The following is an 18662-nucleotide window of genomic DNA, read 5'->3' on the forward strand; positions in this document are numbered from 1 at the left end:
TGAGTCATCATCACTTAACAGATTTACCACTTAACAGTGAAAAAGCTGCTCTGCATCAGGTATCAAGTACGCCTACAAACCCCCCCATCCCCCCCCCCCTCCCATATTATAACCCAATCCATGGGTGAACGGAGCAGAGCCGCGCCCAGAAAACGAAGCGCGAACGCCCCCCTCATGGAGATAATACTGTACTGCGGCTGTGGTGTAATTAATGTGTGGGAGTACACAGTGGATGTGTAATTAAAGTGCATTGACACAGTCTAATGACAGATGAACAGAGACTGCCTGGGTACCACTTCTGTTTGAAGTGGTGATGATGATGACTGTGTCCACGCCCACATCCAGGTGTGTCCACGCCCACATCCAGGTGTGTCCACGCCCACATCCAGGTGTGTCCTTCCTCTGTATTGAGTTAAGCTCAGTTGATTATGTTGGATTAGGATGTTCAGGATGTCAGGATGTGTCGACAGCACTTCACCAAATCCACTTAAAATAACTGTTCTTCTAATTTCTCCTCCATGGCTGCCGGAAGAAGGAATGTCTATATTTCACCATTTTCCATGGTCAAATACAGTTACATACAAGTATACTTTCCATCAGCACAGGAGACTAACGTTAAATTTGACCAAAGTTGGGGCATCCCGGTGGATCAGTGCGTTTGGCGCGTACCACCATGTAAGGCTCAGTCCCTCTCGTCTCGCAGCGACACAGGTTCAAATCCTCCCTGCGTTCATTTGCTGCATGTCATCAACTCGCTTCATTTCGCCCTGCAGCGAGAGCTTCAGCGTCCTGCTCTATTTCTGACGTGAGCCGCGTGCAGCCGGGCATGAAGTCAGTGCAAGTTGTGAGCGGCGCGGAGCAAAACAGAGCGCTTCTGGTGTCAATAGCCAGGCTCCTTGCTCGACACTTCCGTGACGCGCTGCCTCACTTCCGTTTCCCAGTGTGTCTACTCTGCACCATAAGGTTCTGCCTTTTGGACCCGCCCCGCTGATACCTGCCCAGCTTGTGACCCGCAGCCCGCAGAGCTTATCCTCCTCCCCGGCTAACAGGACCAGCTGCGGGACTATATTCTCTTAAAGCACAGATTAAAAGAGTTTGTTTGTTTTTACGCCTGGCTCATTATCCAGATGGATTGTACGCGGCCGCAGGCGAGCGATGCAGCACTCGTGCGTCTGACTCGCTCGAACGTTGTGATTCTGTCTGTGCTACACAACACAGGTGGGACTGACTTTTGGAGGACTGCTGGGCTGATGAGTGTGTGTGTTTTGTTGTCCACAGTATGGCAGAAGCCCCCTGCACTTGGCCGCCTACAAGGACCACATTGAGGTGGTGCGTATCCTGCTCAAAGCCGGCTGCGACCTGGACATCCAAGACGATGTGAGTAGATTCGATTCATCTCAACCTTTTCTTCTACTTCCAGCTTCTGCAGCTGTGAGTGGACCGCTGCTCGTTCTGCCTTCGTTCCCGTTACGTCGGAGTGATTTTTCTTTTTCTTTTTTATCAATTTCTTTTGTCTGGATTTCCCCCCGCCATTTTCTCCCCAATTGTACTCGACCAATTCCCCCTGTCCCGGTTGTTGCTACACCCCCCTCTACCGATCTGGGGAGACATGCTTCCTCCGATACAGTGTGCAGTTCTTTTCACCTGACAGCGAGGAGTTGCACCGGCAGGACGTAACGAATGGAAGGAGCACGCTATTCCGCCCAGTTCACCTCCCCCCCGAACAGGCACCCCCGACCTATCAGAGGAGGTGCTAGTGCAGCGACCAGGACTCATACCCCACTGGCTTCCCACCCGCAGACACGGCCAATTGTGTCTGTAGGAACGTCTGACCAAGCCGGAAGTACCGTACCACTACTGGGAATTGAACCCAGGTCTCCCGGGGTGGTAGGCGAGTGCTTTTACCTCTACACTGCCCACTACTATTGGAGCCTGCAACTTCTTATGCAATTTTTGTTTACACACAGCAGCAAGACATTTGCTGGAGGATTTTGGGGATTTTTTTCCAGAGCTTCTGTCCACAAATAACTTCATAGAATGACTTCCAGTGGGCTTGAGTGGGACTCTTTTGACTGCCAGCTAATGGGCTTGAACTCGGGATACAAATCGCCGACAGATAGCGGAGACCCAAATCTCTGGTGCTCCCAGATTGACGCGCTGTGGTCAGTGAGCTCCACGGCGGCCACGGCACCTCCTCCGCGGGGAGCGGGGCGAGCAGGAGGTGCAGAGAGGAGGGGAGAAGACAGAGCAGGAGGAGGGATGGGAGAAAGCCTGGAGGATCAGGGAGAGAGAAGGAGGTTAGAGAAACCCTCTGCCCCCAGCCGGTGGAAACCCCCAGCCGCCCTGTCCTATGGCAAGCCATTTAACATTTAATAGCTAGACTGGATATCCCTCATTTAATTCTTCCTAGTCAGAAAGAACCTTTCAGATTTCCACAGCGTCATTCTTCCCAGGACAAATGACGTCATTATGGAGTTTCTTATTTCAGATATCTATCATTCAGTTGCATACTGTATCTACCATGTGAAGTGCGGATATCTGCCAAGTGAATTATGACGAGTTGTAATTCCAGTTTCTGACAATTTAATTCTGATTAGTCATCATTCCAGTTATATATATATCTACATTGTCCTTTGTGGATATCTGAAATCAAGTTTTAACTAGTCTGAATTAGTTGTAGATATTTTGAATTGGATTTATGACTAGTCAAAATGACATCTCAAACTGTTACAAGTCATAAGTAGATATCTGTAATGGGAAACCCCATGCAAATGAATGGCAAAAGTGATGTCATTTGTCCCAGATGACGTTATGGATCTCTGAAATGATAATTGTAGATATCTGAAATGTTCTTTTTGACTAGGAAGAATGACGTTCTAGATATCTTGAATGAAAATTCTGACTATTCACAAAGATGATGTTGATATCTGCAATGTTAATTCCGGATAGTCAATCTTAGCTAACGAATATTAAAATGGCTCGCCATACTCTCCTTCCTCCCTTGCCTGCCCAGCTTTCTTCCCCCGACCAGACTCCCACTCCTCCAACTCGGCCAAACTCTTCTCCTGCTTGGAATGACCTCTCCTTTCTTCCTGCTTTTCTCTCTCTCCTCTCTCTCTCAGTTCTCTGGTGGAAATGGCTGCTTGTTACTGTCTTCCAGCGTTCTCATGTGGAACCCGGCCTGCTAAATGTCACTCACCACTAATCTGCTGTCTAATCTGTGTGCAGGAATTCTGTTTATGAGCGAGCATCACTGAGCTGGACTGAGTGCCTTGTTGCCTGGGAGCATGAGCTCGCTGCTCTGTACGCTTCATACACATAAGCCACTTCTTAACATGCAGTGGAATCCGTATTATAACCTGCTCCTAGCCGGTTGGCCTGCATGTTAAACAACAATTAGCCGGCCTACACGCACTCCCGCGACTCCGTATCTTATTCACCTCGACCACCGGTATAAGATCCGCTTCCACGCAAGCGCAGCCATAGTTAAACAGTGGCAATACAGTGCAAGCCACACTGGACTGTTGATAGTACAGAAAAAGCCATTTGGGTTTGACAGTGGTTCATTTAACTGCTACGTTGAGTTCCCACTATTAACATTATTGCCACTGGAGCCCGTAATAACTTGGAGTGTTGGGATGTGCGCCGTCGTGCTTAACAAAAGAGACTACTAAAACCTTGACTGTCAACATTTTTAAGTCTGTTTTGTCATTTCCATTCTGCTGCTACTGTTGTATGAAAATCTTGCATCTCCATATCAATTTTTCAAGATTTATTCTTTTTAAATCTGACTAGTGACACTGTATTTACTATTTAAACACATTGAATTTACCTCGTGTGTGAAATTATACAGTGAGTGTTGAATGTGTTTCATTGACTCTATAAAAGTTAAGCAGGAAGGGAAAGAAAACTTTAAATCTCAGTACAAAAGAATGATGAAAAAAACACAAATTGGGGTTCCAAGATTTTCACCTGACAGAATTGATGTTATGGATTGTTGATTGTTGGTGCTATCTACTTCTCATACTACTGAAGGCTAGTGGTTGTGTATGATCAAATGTGTGTTCTGTGTGTGTGTGTGTGTGTGTGTGTGTGTGTGTGTGTGTGTGTGTGCGCGCGTGCGTGCGTGTGTGTCTGTGTGTGTGTGTGTGCGCGTGTGTGTGTGCGTGTGTGCGTGTGTGTGTGTGTGTGTGTGTGTGTGTGTGTGTGTGTTGTCAGGGCGAGCAGACGGCGCTGCAGCGGGCCTCTGTGGTGGGAAACGCTGACGTTATCGCCGCTCTCATCCAGGAAGGGTGTGCACTGGACAGACAGGACAAGGTGCCTATCAAAAGACATGGAAACACACATTAAAACACAGAGACACACCCCCGTCACACATGGAAACACACACACACACACACACACACACACACACACACACACACACACACGCAGGCTAATGGCAGCTCTATTACAGTCAGTCACAGGAGCAGAGGGAGGGAAAACAATGCTGCTGTAATCTGCTTAGAAGAATACAGGAGGATTGTTTTTTAAAAGTCTCATTCAAATGAAATCTCTCTCTCTCTCTCTCTCTCTCTCTCTCTCTCTCTCTTTTTACCTTGTTGGCTAGTTTTCCATTCCATAATATACCCCCTATTTAAGAATAATTTAACACAAGCATTTGAGTACATTTGTCTTGTATTTTTTATATAAAATTAATAGGAATGCACAATATATATATATTTTTTACAATATCCGATATGCCAAAATTTTTGGCAATTTTTTTGGCATATATACCCCCCCCCCACCACCTAATATCAGAGAACATCAAGTTGATCCTGTAGTGGAATTAACACATTATTATGCCTACTCATATGGTGATGTCCCACTGGGCAGATGCAGACATAAATACGATGCTTTTCGAAATGTACACATTCACTGGGCAAAATACGAAAACTACTTCAACTTCAACTGTAAAATATGCCCTATTTTTTATTTCTGTAAAAACAATATCACCGATGGCGATATTTCATTCTAAAGCCTTTATCTGCCGATGACGATGACGTGCCGATATAATCTTGCATCCCAAAAATTCCATGACTTGTACTTCCTGGAAAACAACATATTTTTAAATTTGTAATTATTTGTACGTTTTTGCGCCGGTGGCAGAGAGTCCAGTCGATCAGTTGTGGTGGATGTTAGTGTTGATGTTGTTGTTTGTCTTCCCAGGACGGCAACACTGCTCTCCACGAGGTGTCCTGGCACGGCTTCAGCCAGTCCGTCAAGCTGCTGGTGAAGGCTGGCGCCAACGTTCACGCCAAAAACAAGGTCAACCTACAGCTTTGTACAGCGACAGTGATTAAATTAGCCTGTTTGCTGCGTGTACGCACTATTCTTGGCAGTAGGTCTCATTCAGCCTGTTTGTTTGTGTCGCCTGTGTCCCAGATGGAGCAATTAATCAGAAAGCAGACAGTACTGCACAGCAGCAAATATCCATATTAACAGACCATTAAGTCTTAAAATGTTGCTTGCTTTCCTTAAAGGCCGGCTTTTCCGTGGGGGATATGAATATATATTAAATCTCACGCCCCTAAGGTTTTCAAATCCGTTGAAATTTTTGAAATTGGTTGTTTACAGCCTGAGATATCACCAGAAATCCACTCTGTGTGGGGGGGTGGGGGGGGGAGGTGCGAGTGCGGGGACTCGAAATACTACATTTCCCACAATGCACTGGGCTCGCGTGGCCTTCGTTTCCATGCCCACCCCTCAGGCGTTTGGCTGATATCAAACTCCAGTAGGTGGCGGTAATGCACATATATGTTTGCCAACCGCCATAAAACTCAAGGTTCCCAGAACCTCCTACACAGGGGATATGGCTACAAAAAATATGGGATTTGTATGTAATGGAAGAGATTACACATTGTTTACGTTTACAGAAACACAGTTTTGTTAAAAAATGGAGCCCAGTAAGGAGAATACTGTTAGACATGTGATAATAATACGGTATTTGTATCCTTGAATGAGAAATGCATGTGCATATGGTTTTTGCATGATGTTTTTGTTTTGTTTTTGTTTTTGTTCGTTTGTATGTCCGACGGGCGATATTGTACATGATGGCTTGGTAGATGTGGAGGTTGATCTTTTTGATTTGACTGCTCTTTGAATGGGAGTACATGTCTTGTGAATGCTCTGGTCCTCAAGGCTAGGGTGTTCCCCTGTTGTTGTTGTTTTTGTGTGCGTTTGTTGATGTCTTGTATTTTTTCTGTTCCATTTGTGGAATAAAAATTATTGAACTAAAACTCAAAGAAGAAGAAGAAGAAGGCTTCGACAATAATATATGGAGAGAAGAAGAAATAAATCGAAAATAAATTGCCTCCAAATTGCACCAAATTTAAACTGAAGTATATATGTCGGGAGATGTCTTCATAAAAAAAATTTCATGCATTTTAAGGCATTTTCGTAGGAGTTACGCGCATCTGATGTTGTAACTATTTTCTGTAAAAATGTGTAAAAACGGGTACATTGCTCAGCGTTGATTTCGTTACTTCAACCCACCTACTACTAGATGTAAAATTTGACGAGCTTTCCAATGCCGCCAGTCACGTGTCTGTCCGTGCTTCCGTTCCCGAGAAAATCGTCTCTTTGCAAGGAGCTATGGAAAGCTAACCTAGCTACAGCAGGCTAGGTGGTCGAAAAAGATGGCTGCCTTTTTGTTTTTCTTCAGACCTCTGAAGGGGCGTGGAGGACCTCTAGAGGCGGGACCATGGCTCACAACAGTTGTAGTTCATAGGTGCACGACTTCCGCAAGGCGGACTTGGGCCAGATGACGCGAAACGCGTCGGCTGGCCCAAAAAATATGTGAGAGATGCTTGATATCTCTGGGAGTGAAGCTCCAATTTCAAAAATTTCAACGGATTCGAAAACCTTAGGGGCGTGAGATTTAATATATATTCATATCCCTCACGGAAAAGCCGTCCTTTAATAAGTGGAAAAGATTAGCCCTTAGGGTGAGATAATCATACTTATTCTCCCAACAGTTTGACTTGTTTCATGAATTTTCTTGAAATGTAATACTTTTAATACTTTTGAAATGAGGTGATCACTCCATTAGGAATCTTGATTGGAGAAAATGCTTGAAAATGCTTGAAACCCACTGGAAACAAGTTAAATCATCTCTTTTGTTTTTCCCAATTGTTTTGAAAAAATAAGGTTTCGAGATTTAACACAGTAAATGACATCAGATGGGTATTTGTGAGCCTTCCAAAGTGTGGACGCTAGCAGCAGCATTTGGCCCAAAGACTGTATAAAATGATGGAGTGTGTGTGTGACGTCACCCATTGGTTTGTGGTTTTGAAGCCTCTAGTTTGGTGTTTTGGTCGCCAGCCCGCCACCATCTTGGTTGTTGCGCAGCTTGTGCGAGACCAGGGGTTTCCCACAGAGCTGCAGTGGACAGGCAACCTGTCAATCACGCCCAAAACTAGTCTTTTTTTAATAATCTATGTGTGACTTATATACAAATTCACCCCTGTACAGTTGTCATGAAAAGGCAAAATTAGCTATAGAGACCAAAACCGGTTTTTGAACTAGGCTGTAAACATGTATTTTTGCTGTAAACTCTTTTACTGGGGGTGAATGGCGATTGACTCCCTTTTGCAGCCAGCCTCAAGTGGCCATTTGAGGAACTGCATTTTTTGTTTTTCACATTTCCACCTTGGCCTCAATGCGACCAACTTGACTATGCCTCGCCTCTATTCTCACTCCCTCTCCTTCTCCTATTTTCTTTATCTCTTTTCTCATCTTTCTGTCTTGTCTCTCTTTTTGTGTCTCTCCCTTCACTCTCTTCTACTTGCCTCTCTCCTCTCTTTCCTGTTTGTTGTCTTCTGTTCATGGGTGGAGGCAGTGGAATCTAATTGGAGAATTATCCTGTCAGTCAAAACTCATGTCAATTAAATGAGTTGTCTCTCTCTCTCTCTCTTCCTCTCTCTCTCTCTCTCTCTCTCTCTCTCTCTCCGCTCTCTCTCTCTCTCTCTCCCTCTCTCTCTCTCTCTCTCTCTCTCTCTCTCCAGGCAGGGAACACAGCCCTCCACCTTGCGTGTCAGAACGGCCACGCTCAGAGCTCCAAGGTCTTGCTGCTTGGAGGCTCCAGGCCCGACAGCAAGAACCATGTAAGTCTCCCAACGGGGCCCAGAACGCTCCGGGCCTGTTACTACATCTCACCACATCTGCACTTCAAAGACAATGTATGACTCTCACAGGGAGACGTTACAGTTACGTTACTGTCGTTACACAGCACAGCACAAACACAGGAGGAGGCTGTCGCTGTCCTCGAATGAGCTTTGAGTGTCTGGTGCTGCTTGGCCCATGTAGGCTACTGGCTCTCACTAGCTGTGTTTCCATTACAGTTTTTCGCAAAATAATTGCGATATTTCTACAACTTCGACAATATACAATTGGGACTTGTAGGCGTTTCCATTGAAGTTGAGTGACGGCGCGCGCACCTAAACGCAATTCCCCGTTACCAGTAGCTGCCACAGTGATTACGCACGTTACAACGCATATAAACGAGCCTGATTATCAATTCAAAAGAAAATGAGTGGCAACATGTTGCTGGCTGCGGTGAATGCAGTGAGCGCGACAGAGGAAAACGGTAGCCTAATACAACTGGTCCGATTTAGAGGTGGAGGGGGGAAAAGGCTGATTTGGTGCAATAATCAGAATGTCGTGTATTATAATTATAACATTGCACCTGAAACGTATGTAATGTATTACTCACAGTCACTGTATTCACTTCAGTCAGCAGCACCGCACCGGTGTGTGCTTTTCATCCCCTCATCTCGCCGCTGTGCCAAATGCGCGCACACAGGCAGCCTGTCACCATGGACCAATTTCTGCCATTAAACATTATCTATTTTCCCCGGCTCCGCTTTTGCACAACACTCGTCTTTCTGCTAGGTAGAGTTGCTTCAAAGTTTTCCACTTGCTGCGGAGGTTTTGCCACGGCTTATCGAACCCTTTCTCCCTCATTTTCCTTTCATTTTCCGCTCCTTTTCCAAAGGAGAAGATGGGTCACATGACGTGCAAATGCGGAAAATGTGTTTCCATTACACTTTTGCGATAAACTGCTATATCGACACGAAATTTACGTGTTTCCATTACCCAATTTCTATTGCGATATTTAAATTTTGCGCATTTCTGAGGGTAATGGAAACACGACTACTGAGGACCCTCACCCAGTATTTAAATGTGATGACAGGCATGGCTGGAAAATGACTGCTTAGAGGCACTGTCTGTCTGTAAGCAGCAGTTTACACATTAGTTGTCCCTCAGCAGCTCATTTGTGCCCTTGAGCAAGACACTGAAACCCAGACCGCCCATTTAGTGTTAGATCAAGACCAAGATACACATTACTGTCCCCCAAGGGCCTTTAGTCAATGGGGTTTTTGAATGGGTTGTTGGTTGGATGCCTGAAATAAGGTCTGTGGTTAATTTATGATACTTGGAGGTTTTGTTCAGCAAGATCATCTTCACAAATGAACACCGCTTTTATGATCTTTGCAGCATTTACGCTTCAGACCAGTGTAAAAAATAGTTGAGGTGTCGCATGTTTAAAATGGTGATTGATGAATGGCTCATTTTGAGATGAAACTGTTTGTACGTCAAATGTTGAAGATCATGTTGTTTCCAGGTAGGGGACACCTGTCTGCATGTGGCGGCCCGCTATAACCATGTGGCTATGATCCGCACGCTGCTGGGAGCCTTCTGCTCCGTGTCGGAGAAGAACCTGGTGAGTCACTGGACACACGCCACCTACTGGAGGATTTTTGTCTGCGGCTACTATAGCCACTTTGACATGTGATGAGCCATCATCTGGACGTTCTTGTCAATGTTCAAATATCATATCTGGCTGGACTTGTGGATTTTGTAATGCACCAGCCAATGGATATATTTGGCACATATTGATGTCAAATTTCAATTGTAAATGTGACGCATCTTATCCAAAGGGTCATGTTTTTTACATGGCTCTAATTTGTTTTGTTGGATCTTGTGTTTTTGTATATTTTATTAATATCTAAATTATCTTTGTTTTGACATGACGTTTGCAAGAACTCAGTCTGCATTAGAGCATCTGCTAAATAGCCTGGTAAAAAAACATCCTGATCATGTGACCTTACATTCTGTTTCGCTATTCGTATCAGTCTGGACTTCCAGCCATTCACATTGATTTCAGTGGGCGGGAGTACTTGCCTTGACGGACAACTCCTTCAACCAATCAGCGTTGGATCCAGTCCGAGTCAAATCCATATCCACTCCGTTCCGTTCCGGTTCACTTTGACTTTAAGAACGGCGAAAACGTCTGGTGCATACTTTAGTTCTTGTTTAATTGTTGTTATGAGTCTATTTCTGAAGTAACTGTTGGTGTTTTGTCAGCGGCGTCCTTAACTCATTCTCTGCCAGAGTCATTTCGGTCTGTGTGCTCCCAGTGCCAGGATTTTGAGCATATTTCCTGATCTTCCAGGACCCACAGAATATTCTGTGCTAGGAATAAAATTACACAACATATCTCACAATAAAGCAGAGACTCTCTTCTTACCCCTTGTAAAAAACTGAAACTCTCCCATGTTTCCTTGTTTAGTTACAAGCAGTGGAAGTTAGCTTGTTTTCACTAAAAATGCCCTCCTTTGGACAGAAATATGAGAAAAAGCGGTTTTTAGTGAAGGACACCGTTTCAAGCAGAACTCTCTTTTGAGCCTTTTATTTTTTGCCTCAGTGACACATCAGACATATACAGTATTTGTTTTCCCAAATAAATAAATAAAAAATAAAAAATAAGAGAATGTATTTTACAGTTGCCATGTGGATTTTTAGCTTAGCTTGATAAAAGCATAAACAAATGGAACGAACCCTTATGTGGTCACACTCACACACTCTCTCTCTCTCTCTCTCTCTCTCTCACACACACACACACACACACACACACACACACACACACACACACACACACAGGAATAACGAGTGCTGTAACGTTACCTGCTGTCACGTTACCTCTCATAACTAACGTTAGCACAGAAGATCACACAATAGCTACGTTAGTGCTGTAAACTTTGAAATGTTTATGTGACACATGTTTCGCCTTGGTTGCTGGGGACGGGTGTGTGACGCGGTTTGACGTATCCATGTGATTCCCCCTCCCTTGAGTGTGAAGGGAGCTCTCCCTTGAGAGGGAGAGCTGGCAAGAGGAAACGTGAAGCGAGTCATGCCGGCGGCATAAGTTATAAACAATGCGTGACAATTATACTCGAATGTTGTGTGTGTGATCATTTAATCTCAAACGCGATACAAAAAATAGGCTACTTTTTACCATCGTCATCGCTCTCTCCAAGTGGCACTCATTTCTCCTCCTCCGATTCATCTGTGTCAGACCAGAACGCTGTGAAGGGGAGCCTTCGTCGCCATGGCGCTCCGTCGTGGAGCAATAACAAAAACGCTGGCGTCTTCCTCGCCATCGTCGCCAGCCGAGAACTCTGGATCGGACTCTGTTTCGACCACAGGCTCCACCCATAAATACTAAACTAGCGGGTTCCTTTTATCAGTTTGACTTGAAACAATGTCACAGGCTGGGAAAGTGTCTGATGTAATGTAAACAGCCAAAACATGAAAGTACGTCCGAGTACGTCTTTGGCACAGAACGCCATTGTTAAAAGTACGTCCGGGTACGTCTTTGGCAGAGAATGAGTTAATTGCTGATTGGCCGGTTACATTGTCAACTATGGCACGCAGTCCTTGATTGGCCCGGGTACATTGTAATTTCTGGAAATCGATGGGGTTGTGTGAGTTTCACGTGAGCAGGATGGTTTTTACCAGGCTATCTGCTAAGCACAAAACTGTGCTGGTCATTCAGATGTCCACTCTCATCACCCTCCATCACTCTCTCCATGTCCCTTGTTCCTCCTGGGTGTGGGCCAGGCTGGAGATACCCCGCTACACGTGGCAGCTGCTCTGAATCACAAGAAGACAGTCCGCCTGTTGCTGGAGGCGGGGGCAGACAGCCGCATCTGCAACAACGTGAGTGCCCCGCCCCCCCAGGCTTCTTCCTGCATCACTGGCGCTCAGGAGCGCTCATGCCCCGCCCCCACAGCACCTTCTTCCTCTTCAAGTCGGCACATATTTGTGACACGGCGGTCTAGTGAAACGGGTGACAAGTAGGCAATCGTGAAATCGCACAAATCCAGATAAAAGGTTGTTTTTTGGAGTTTTCTTTTTTCATATTACACACGTTTAACTGTTCAAGAATGCACACAATATGGCAAACAACAGTTTTAGGATCGATAAATACTTATAATTTCTTAGCAAACTAAGCTTGTCCAGGGGAAACCAAGCTTGTTCACCAACTTTCATGGCGATTCTCTCTGAATGTTGCTTTTAGGAGTGCCGACATTCAAGTAAGCACATCTTCTTCAACTATTTTTACATTTCAATGTGTGACACATCATTTGAAAGCTACAATCTGCACTTTCACAATCTGTACACACAAAAATACCTTGGCCGACTTGTTCCCCAAAACAAAACTCCCTGTCACATTTATGTTCTAAGACCAATCTCCTCTCCAGAGATTTTCATAACAGAGCATCCCAACTGTCTTCTCTCTGTTGAAAGCTGCACTAGGCTCCAAATAGCAGCCAGAGGTAACTGGTTGAAAGTTGAACCTCAATACCAGAAATGATGTAACACATGCCGTCAGTGAACTGCACACAGCAAGCTCAGATTTAGCAATGCGGCCATTCTGCCATGTCTGTCTGTCTGTCTGTCTGTCTGTCTGTCTGTCTGTCTGACTATCTGTCTGTGACTGCCTGTCTGTCTGACCACCTGTCTGTCTGTCTGTCTGTCTGCCTGTCTGTCTGACCACCTGTCTGACTGTCTGTCTGTCTGTCTGACCACCTGTCTGTCTGTCTGTCTGACCACCTGTCTGTCTGTCTGTCTGACCACCTGTCTGTCTGTCTGTCTTTCTGTCTGACCACCTGTCTTTCTGTCTGACCACCTGTCTGTCTGTCTCTGCAGGCAGGCCAGACAGCGTTGGACCAGGCCAGAGATCAAAACAACCCAGATGTGGCTCTGCTGCTGACCAAAGCCCCCCAGGTGAGACCAGAAACTCACATCAGCACATAGAGTACAGTACTTACTTATACAGTACTATACTGTAGCTCATAGCATTGTGTTGCACTTGATCATCACAAGGCTGCTTATGGTAATGGATTTACAAAAGTTGATTTATTCCTGTATTGCGTTTATTCTAACTAGCGCTGGTTATGCTAAAATATCTCAAATGTCATTGACTAGTTTTGTTCCAAATTGAGATACATACAAAGTGAACACCCAGTCTTGCCAAATGATTGACAGCAAATATTTTAAAACAAATGATGGTATATTTTTTCAGAACTGTAGGTAATCCTATTGTAGGCTCAGAAATGCACGACTCCACTACCACTCGGGCTATCGGGCTGGCCCTTTAGCTTGAGTGGTTAAGGTGTTGAGCAGTGCATGGTCTGGGTACAAGGGTCCCGAGTTCGTAGCCGGCCTGATGCTACACTACTACTATAATTAGAGAGCTATATGAATGTGTGTATGTCCAGAGTTGCAAGGCACACCGTTGCTCCGATTTGAAATGGCATTAACTCGCACACCATTGGTCCATTGGGAAAGTAGAATGTAGGGAAACAGTGGATTGATCAATCCAGAAGGAGGCGGTAATGCAACATAAGGGATGCCAACTGCCATAAAACACCACAGAGGAAGAAGAAGAAGGGAAAGTAAAGGCCTCACTAAATTGACTTAACCCATTTTTTATGAAATGTCACAGCACACTAGTCATTTTAGAAATGGCATTAAGAACATAATGCATAACAAACAAGGTGTGGGAATGCTAACTACAATCATAGGACAGTAACAACATGCAACGGATTCCCTAGAATAAGAGTGAAAATGGACGCCAAATGTGTGAGTTTTCAGTTTTGTCATCTCAAAAGCACAGGCTGCTACTTCCAGTGTTTTGCTTGTCAGCGTTAGATTGTTATAGTAAGCCAAACAACTCAGTTCAATGTGTATACAGACACGCATATCCAAACATTATGACTGTATCAGATCTGTCACACATGCATATACAAACAGTATGACTGTATCAGATCTGTGCATGTGTGTGTACAGGCGGCGTGCATTTGCGTTGACTGCGATGTGTTTGTGCTGCATACATGAACTGAATTTAACTTCGGGGGCCAAAGATCTGCAGTCTAATTTGACAGAATCGTGTATCCTATTGTAGTTTTCCCGTTTGGTGTGTTCTCTGTCTGAATGTTTGAATATGATTCTAATCTTTTGAATATTTAGGTGCAGAGCTTCTCGCGTGGGCGCAGTGTGAGGAAGAGAAGAGACAAGCTGAAGGCAGAGGGCAGAGCGCAGTCGGTGCCCAGGGATGAGATGCTGCCCAGTAAGGTACAGTAGAGGACTGGACCACTGCACAAAGCCCTGTTACAGACATGCCTCTTTTGTTCTGATGGTTCTGTCAAATAATCAAGTCAATAGTTTGAGTGATGGCTGCACCTAGTGACCATGTGATCTCCTACCAGATCCTATAGAAGGAGATCATAATGGATTAAATTCTTGGCTCCTTTGATCCATTTAAAGACACTGCCATTTGTTTTGCTTGTAATTTAATTGTTCTAATGGGATTTTCCTTGATCCGTTGATTTATTCAAATACACCCTTTCTTTTATTTAAACTTATAGGGAAACAAATCTAATCAGTCCCCCCCCCCCCCCCCCCCTTCCCAAATATTTTTTATTGCCTTTTCAATAATGAGTACAAATATTACAAATATACATCGTCCTTACAAAAAATTTAAAACTAAATTGATTTTTTTGTTTTATTCATACCCCTTATTTTCATCTCTTCCTGTGCAATACACTGCCTACTTACTGCCTTTGAGTCCACCAGGAATCATGTAGCTGTGAGTACATCAGAATGTATAAAAGAGTAGAAGCATGTTGGACTACTGGTGTCTGAGTGGCTATCGGAAACCTTTAGAAATAAGCCACAATAGGCCCTGTGTCCACTCTGCCAAACTCTGCCCTGGTCCTCTGCCTCTCCTGCAGGACAGTGCGTCAGCTGCAGATGACACCCACAGCAGTGACCGAGTGGCCTGCAAACACACGGAGCTGACCGAGGCAAACGCCCGGAGGGGGAAGAACCGTAAGCAGAAGGAGAAGGTAAATCCTCACCTCGCTTACAACAACATACTGTAGGGCTGGGTGTCAACTTAAAGGGCTATTTTGCTGATTTTCAACCAGCTTTGTATCATTACAAAATCGCTAGCATCATGGGAATGAACACTTTAACTTCCCTCCATTTTGCCTGGACTGACAGCTCCCCGTTCATTCGCTGACAAAACTCCTCCAGATGATGTCATAATGATGTCATAATGATGACAAATGAAGGTAGAGAGAGCAATAGAGCTCAACAGTCATGTGGCACTTTGGTTCCGGAAGAGTATTTCCCCGTTCATATTCTGCATTGAGATATTGATTAACAGCCATAATGTCGTAACCACCCAAGGTAGACTTACCACGGGCGAGCTACAGGCGAAACGATGGTATGTGTTCATCTAGATGCCACAAATCTGTATGATATCATCCTTTTTTCATGTTTTACTCCATGTCATGGAGAAGTACTACACTACCCACAATCCTGAAATGTAATATCGACGTCTTTGATTGGTGGAACTGGAATTGGAATTGGATTCAATTATGCGCTGAATCGTCACTCGAGCACTCCATGATGTGATCAGTGATGGTCACTCAAGCAACTGTGTGATGTCATCAGTGAGTGATGTCATCAGTGATGCGTAGTTAGGCAATAGTGCATGCCAATGGAGCAGGCGAGGCCACGCAGCAGCCGAGCTGCGGGGGGGGGGGGGGGGGGGGGGGGGGGGGGGCGAGCCTAGGAATCGGCCTAGTAGTATAAAAGAGACCTTTTACGAACTCTGTGTATACTATAAAAGAGTTCTAACAGTGGGTGGTCTTGGTGTTGCAGCCATCTTTGTCGGACCCCCTTCGCCGCAGAGAGCCCAAGCACAGTGAAGCGTCTCACAAGAGGAAAGGCAAACTGCGAGGCTCCTCCCCTCATAAGCCCATCGCTCCACACAACTACAAAGCCTACCAGCTGTACACGCTGTACCGCGGCAAGGACGGCAAGATCATGCAGGTGGGTGTTTGACCAGGCTTTTCCTGTGTGGGAGGCCAGACCAGAGTCAGTATTGTTTCAGACCAGCTAAAGGAAAACAGCATGTTGAAGTCTGTGTTGTCCACTGCCGATATGACGACTACAGCAATATAACAATCTGTAAAACCTGTGATGGAATTTTATTTGATTTATTCATTTTTTTTTTTTTTTTAATAAATGAATTCTTTATTCAAAGGCCTGATGTATCTCAGAGTCTCCCCTGCAATTGAAAAGGTGTAATGAAAGAAAATGGTCAAACTAGAAGGGCACTCGGCGAGCGCAGAAGACCTCCGCCAAGGCCAGTAGTACCAGAAGTTCCGGTTTGAGAAGATGAGTGAGTTGATCTGTCTTTCCTGTCGGCGCTGCAGGCTCCTCTGAACGGCTGCCGCTGTGAGCCGCTCATCAGCAAACTGGAGAACCAGCTGGAGGCCACCAAGGAGGAGATGAAGACCGAGATCCACACGGTCCAAGACCTGATGAACAACAAGATGGGCCAGCTCGACCGCAAGAACAAGCACCAGGTACCGCACGCACGCACGCACAAGCAGATAGCCTACAAGCTCAGTCAAGCATCTTGGACTGCAATCTCACGTTTGATTTGGATCCCAGCCGTAGTGGAACAGCTTTGCTTTGTTGCATTCTTGCATTTGTTGGTTCACACAGCTCAGTTACAAATGAACCCGGGCTTGTAAACAAAAGTCACATGATAAACCAGGGCTTGTAAACAAAAGTCACATGACTCACGGCTTGTAAACAAAAGTCACATGACTCACAGCTTGTTTATTGGACACAGAGTTTTGGTGACCTGTCATCCTGCCAGGTTGGAGATTTTGTCAGCAAGCAGGAGCTGAAACTAATCTGATTCCATTCCCTCTAACTTCAGCTAAGTATGAAGGAGTGCACCTTTTCCACATCATCTACCTTCTCTGCTGTTCATACCATTTAAGAACACATGGAGAAAATATAAAATAAAATAATATGAGCATCGATCCAGACTGCGGTTTGTTATGCTAGGCTGCCGGCTATCAGATGTCAACATACATTGTATTTGTGCAGTTGTTTCCTATAGCTGGTTTGGATGATGTTGTCACTCTGGACGAACCATACTGCAATTCACTTGTAAGACCTGGCCAAACAAACCAAACCGAAGGAGGAAATTCTCCAAAGATTGACTAAAGCGCTCGAAACATGCTCCCTGTGAATGCACCCTTAATCTCGGGGAAGTGTTGAGCAACCCAATCGGCAGAATAAAATGTTGGCTTATGTTTAGGCAAGTAAAGCAACTTTGTGAGGTTTGCAACTTGGTTAGGTTTAGGCAACAAAGCAACTTGGTTAGGTTTAGGCAACAAAGCAACTTGGTTAGGTTTAGGCAACAAAGCAACTTGGTTAGGTTTAGGCAACAAAGCAACTTGGTTAGGTTTAGGCAACAAAGCAACTTGGTTAGGTTTAGGCAACAAAGCAACTTGGTTAGGTTTAGACAACAAAGCAACTTGGTTAGGTTTAGGCAACAAAGCAACTTGGTTAGGTTTAGGCAACAAAGCAACTTGGTTAGGTTTAGGCAACAAAGCAACTTGGTTAGGTTTAGGCAAAGCAACTTGGTTAGGTTTAGGCAACAAAGCAACTTGGTTAGGTTTAGGCAACAAAGCAACTTGGTTAAGGAGGGTTAGGGTTAGGGTTAGGTTTAGGCAAAGCAACTTGGTTAGGTTTAGGCAACAAAGCAACTTGGTTAGGTTTAGGCAACAAAGCAACTTGGTTAAGGAGGGTTAGGGTTAGGGTTAGGTTTAGGCAACAAAGCAACTTGGTTAGGTTTAGGCAACAAAGCAACTTGGTTAGGTTTAGGCAACAAAGCAACTTGGTTAAGGATAGGCTTCTGGTTTGGGGTTGAAACCGAAAGTAAAAACACAACACAGGAGTCGAACTGGCGCTCTCTCGCTTGTAAGATGGGAACGCTACAGGTCCACCAATCCCACCCCTACAAAGTACACACCCTTGCGTCAGGGACGTACTTCAACATGAGAGAGTTGTTAGAGACTATATTACGTGTATAACATTAATATTCACATATCTAGAAACGTGATATGCAACGTATTTTGGTTCAGAAATGTTCATATTTGACATTTTCATAGATTCCAGAAAGATACAATGCAGACATTTGATTGTGGGCTGGTTTGAGCCTCACGTGGAGTGCAGACGCTGTCCTCAGGAACCTTCTGTTTGAGGCTCTGTGTCGCCGAGTGGGAACAACACGGCCCTGACACAACAGAGGTTACTGTCGGGTTCTGTTCCCCGTGTAGTTCAGTGGGTTACGCTGGGCTTTAGGTTCCGCTCCCCCTGGAGCCGCCCACATGAATAAAACATGCACTCATGGTACTGTAAGGCGCTTTGAGGTCAAAGCTTCTATCAGGCCGCGCACA

The 18662-nt window shown here is 45.0% G+C and overlaps 1 protein-coding gene across 1 annotated transcript in view; it reads left to right on the plus strand.

Moving 5' to 3' along the window:
- Positions 1-18662, plus strand: part of ankrd6b (ankyrin repeat domain 6b) — a gene marked incomplete at both ends in the record, with an annotated part of 31622 nt that overhangs the window by 8390 nt on the left and 4570 nt on the right. The window contains 11 exons of the mRNA XM_083642542.1: positions 1279-1377; positions 4219-4317; positions 5209-5307; positions 8046-8144; positions 9665-9763; positions 11944-12042; positions 13036-13113; positions 14359-14463; positions 15123-15236; positions 16060-16230; positions 16617-16769. Of these exons, the coding sequence (XP_083498668.1) occupies positions 1279-1377; positions 4219-4317; positions 5209-5307; positions 8046-8144; positions 9665-9763; positions 11944-12042; positions 13036-13113; positions 14359-14463; positions 15123-15236; positions 16060-16230; positions 16617-16769 (1215 nt within the window). The remainder of the gene's footprint in view (positions 1-1278; positions 1378-4218; positions 4318-5208; positions 5308-8045; positions 8145-9664; positions 9764-11943; positions 12043-13035; positions 13114-14358; positions 14464-15122; positions 15237-16059; positions 16231-16616; positions 16770-18662) is intronic.

Source organism: Poromitra crassiceps, assembly GCF_964638095.1.
Source record: "Poromitra crassiceps genome assembly, chromosome: 9".
Taxonomy (NCBI): domain Eukaryota; kingdom Metazoa; phylum Chordata; class Actinopteri; order Beryciformes; family Melamphaidae; genus Poromitra; species Poromitra crassiceps.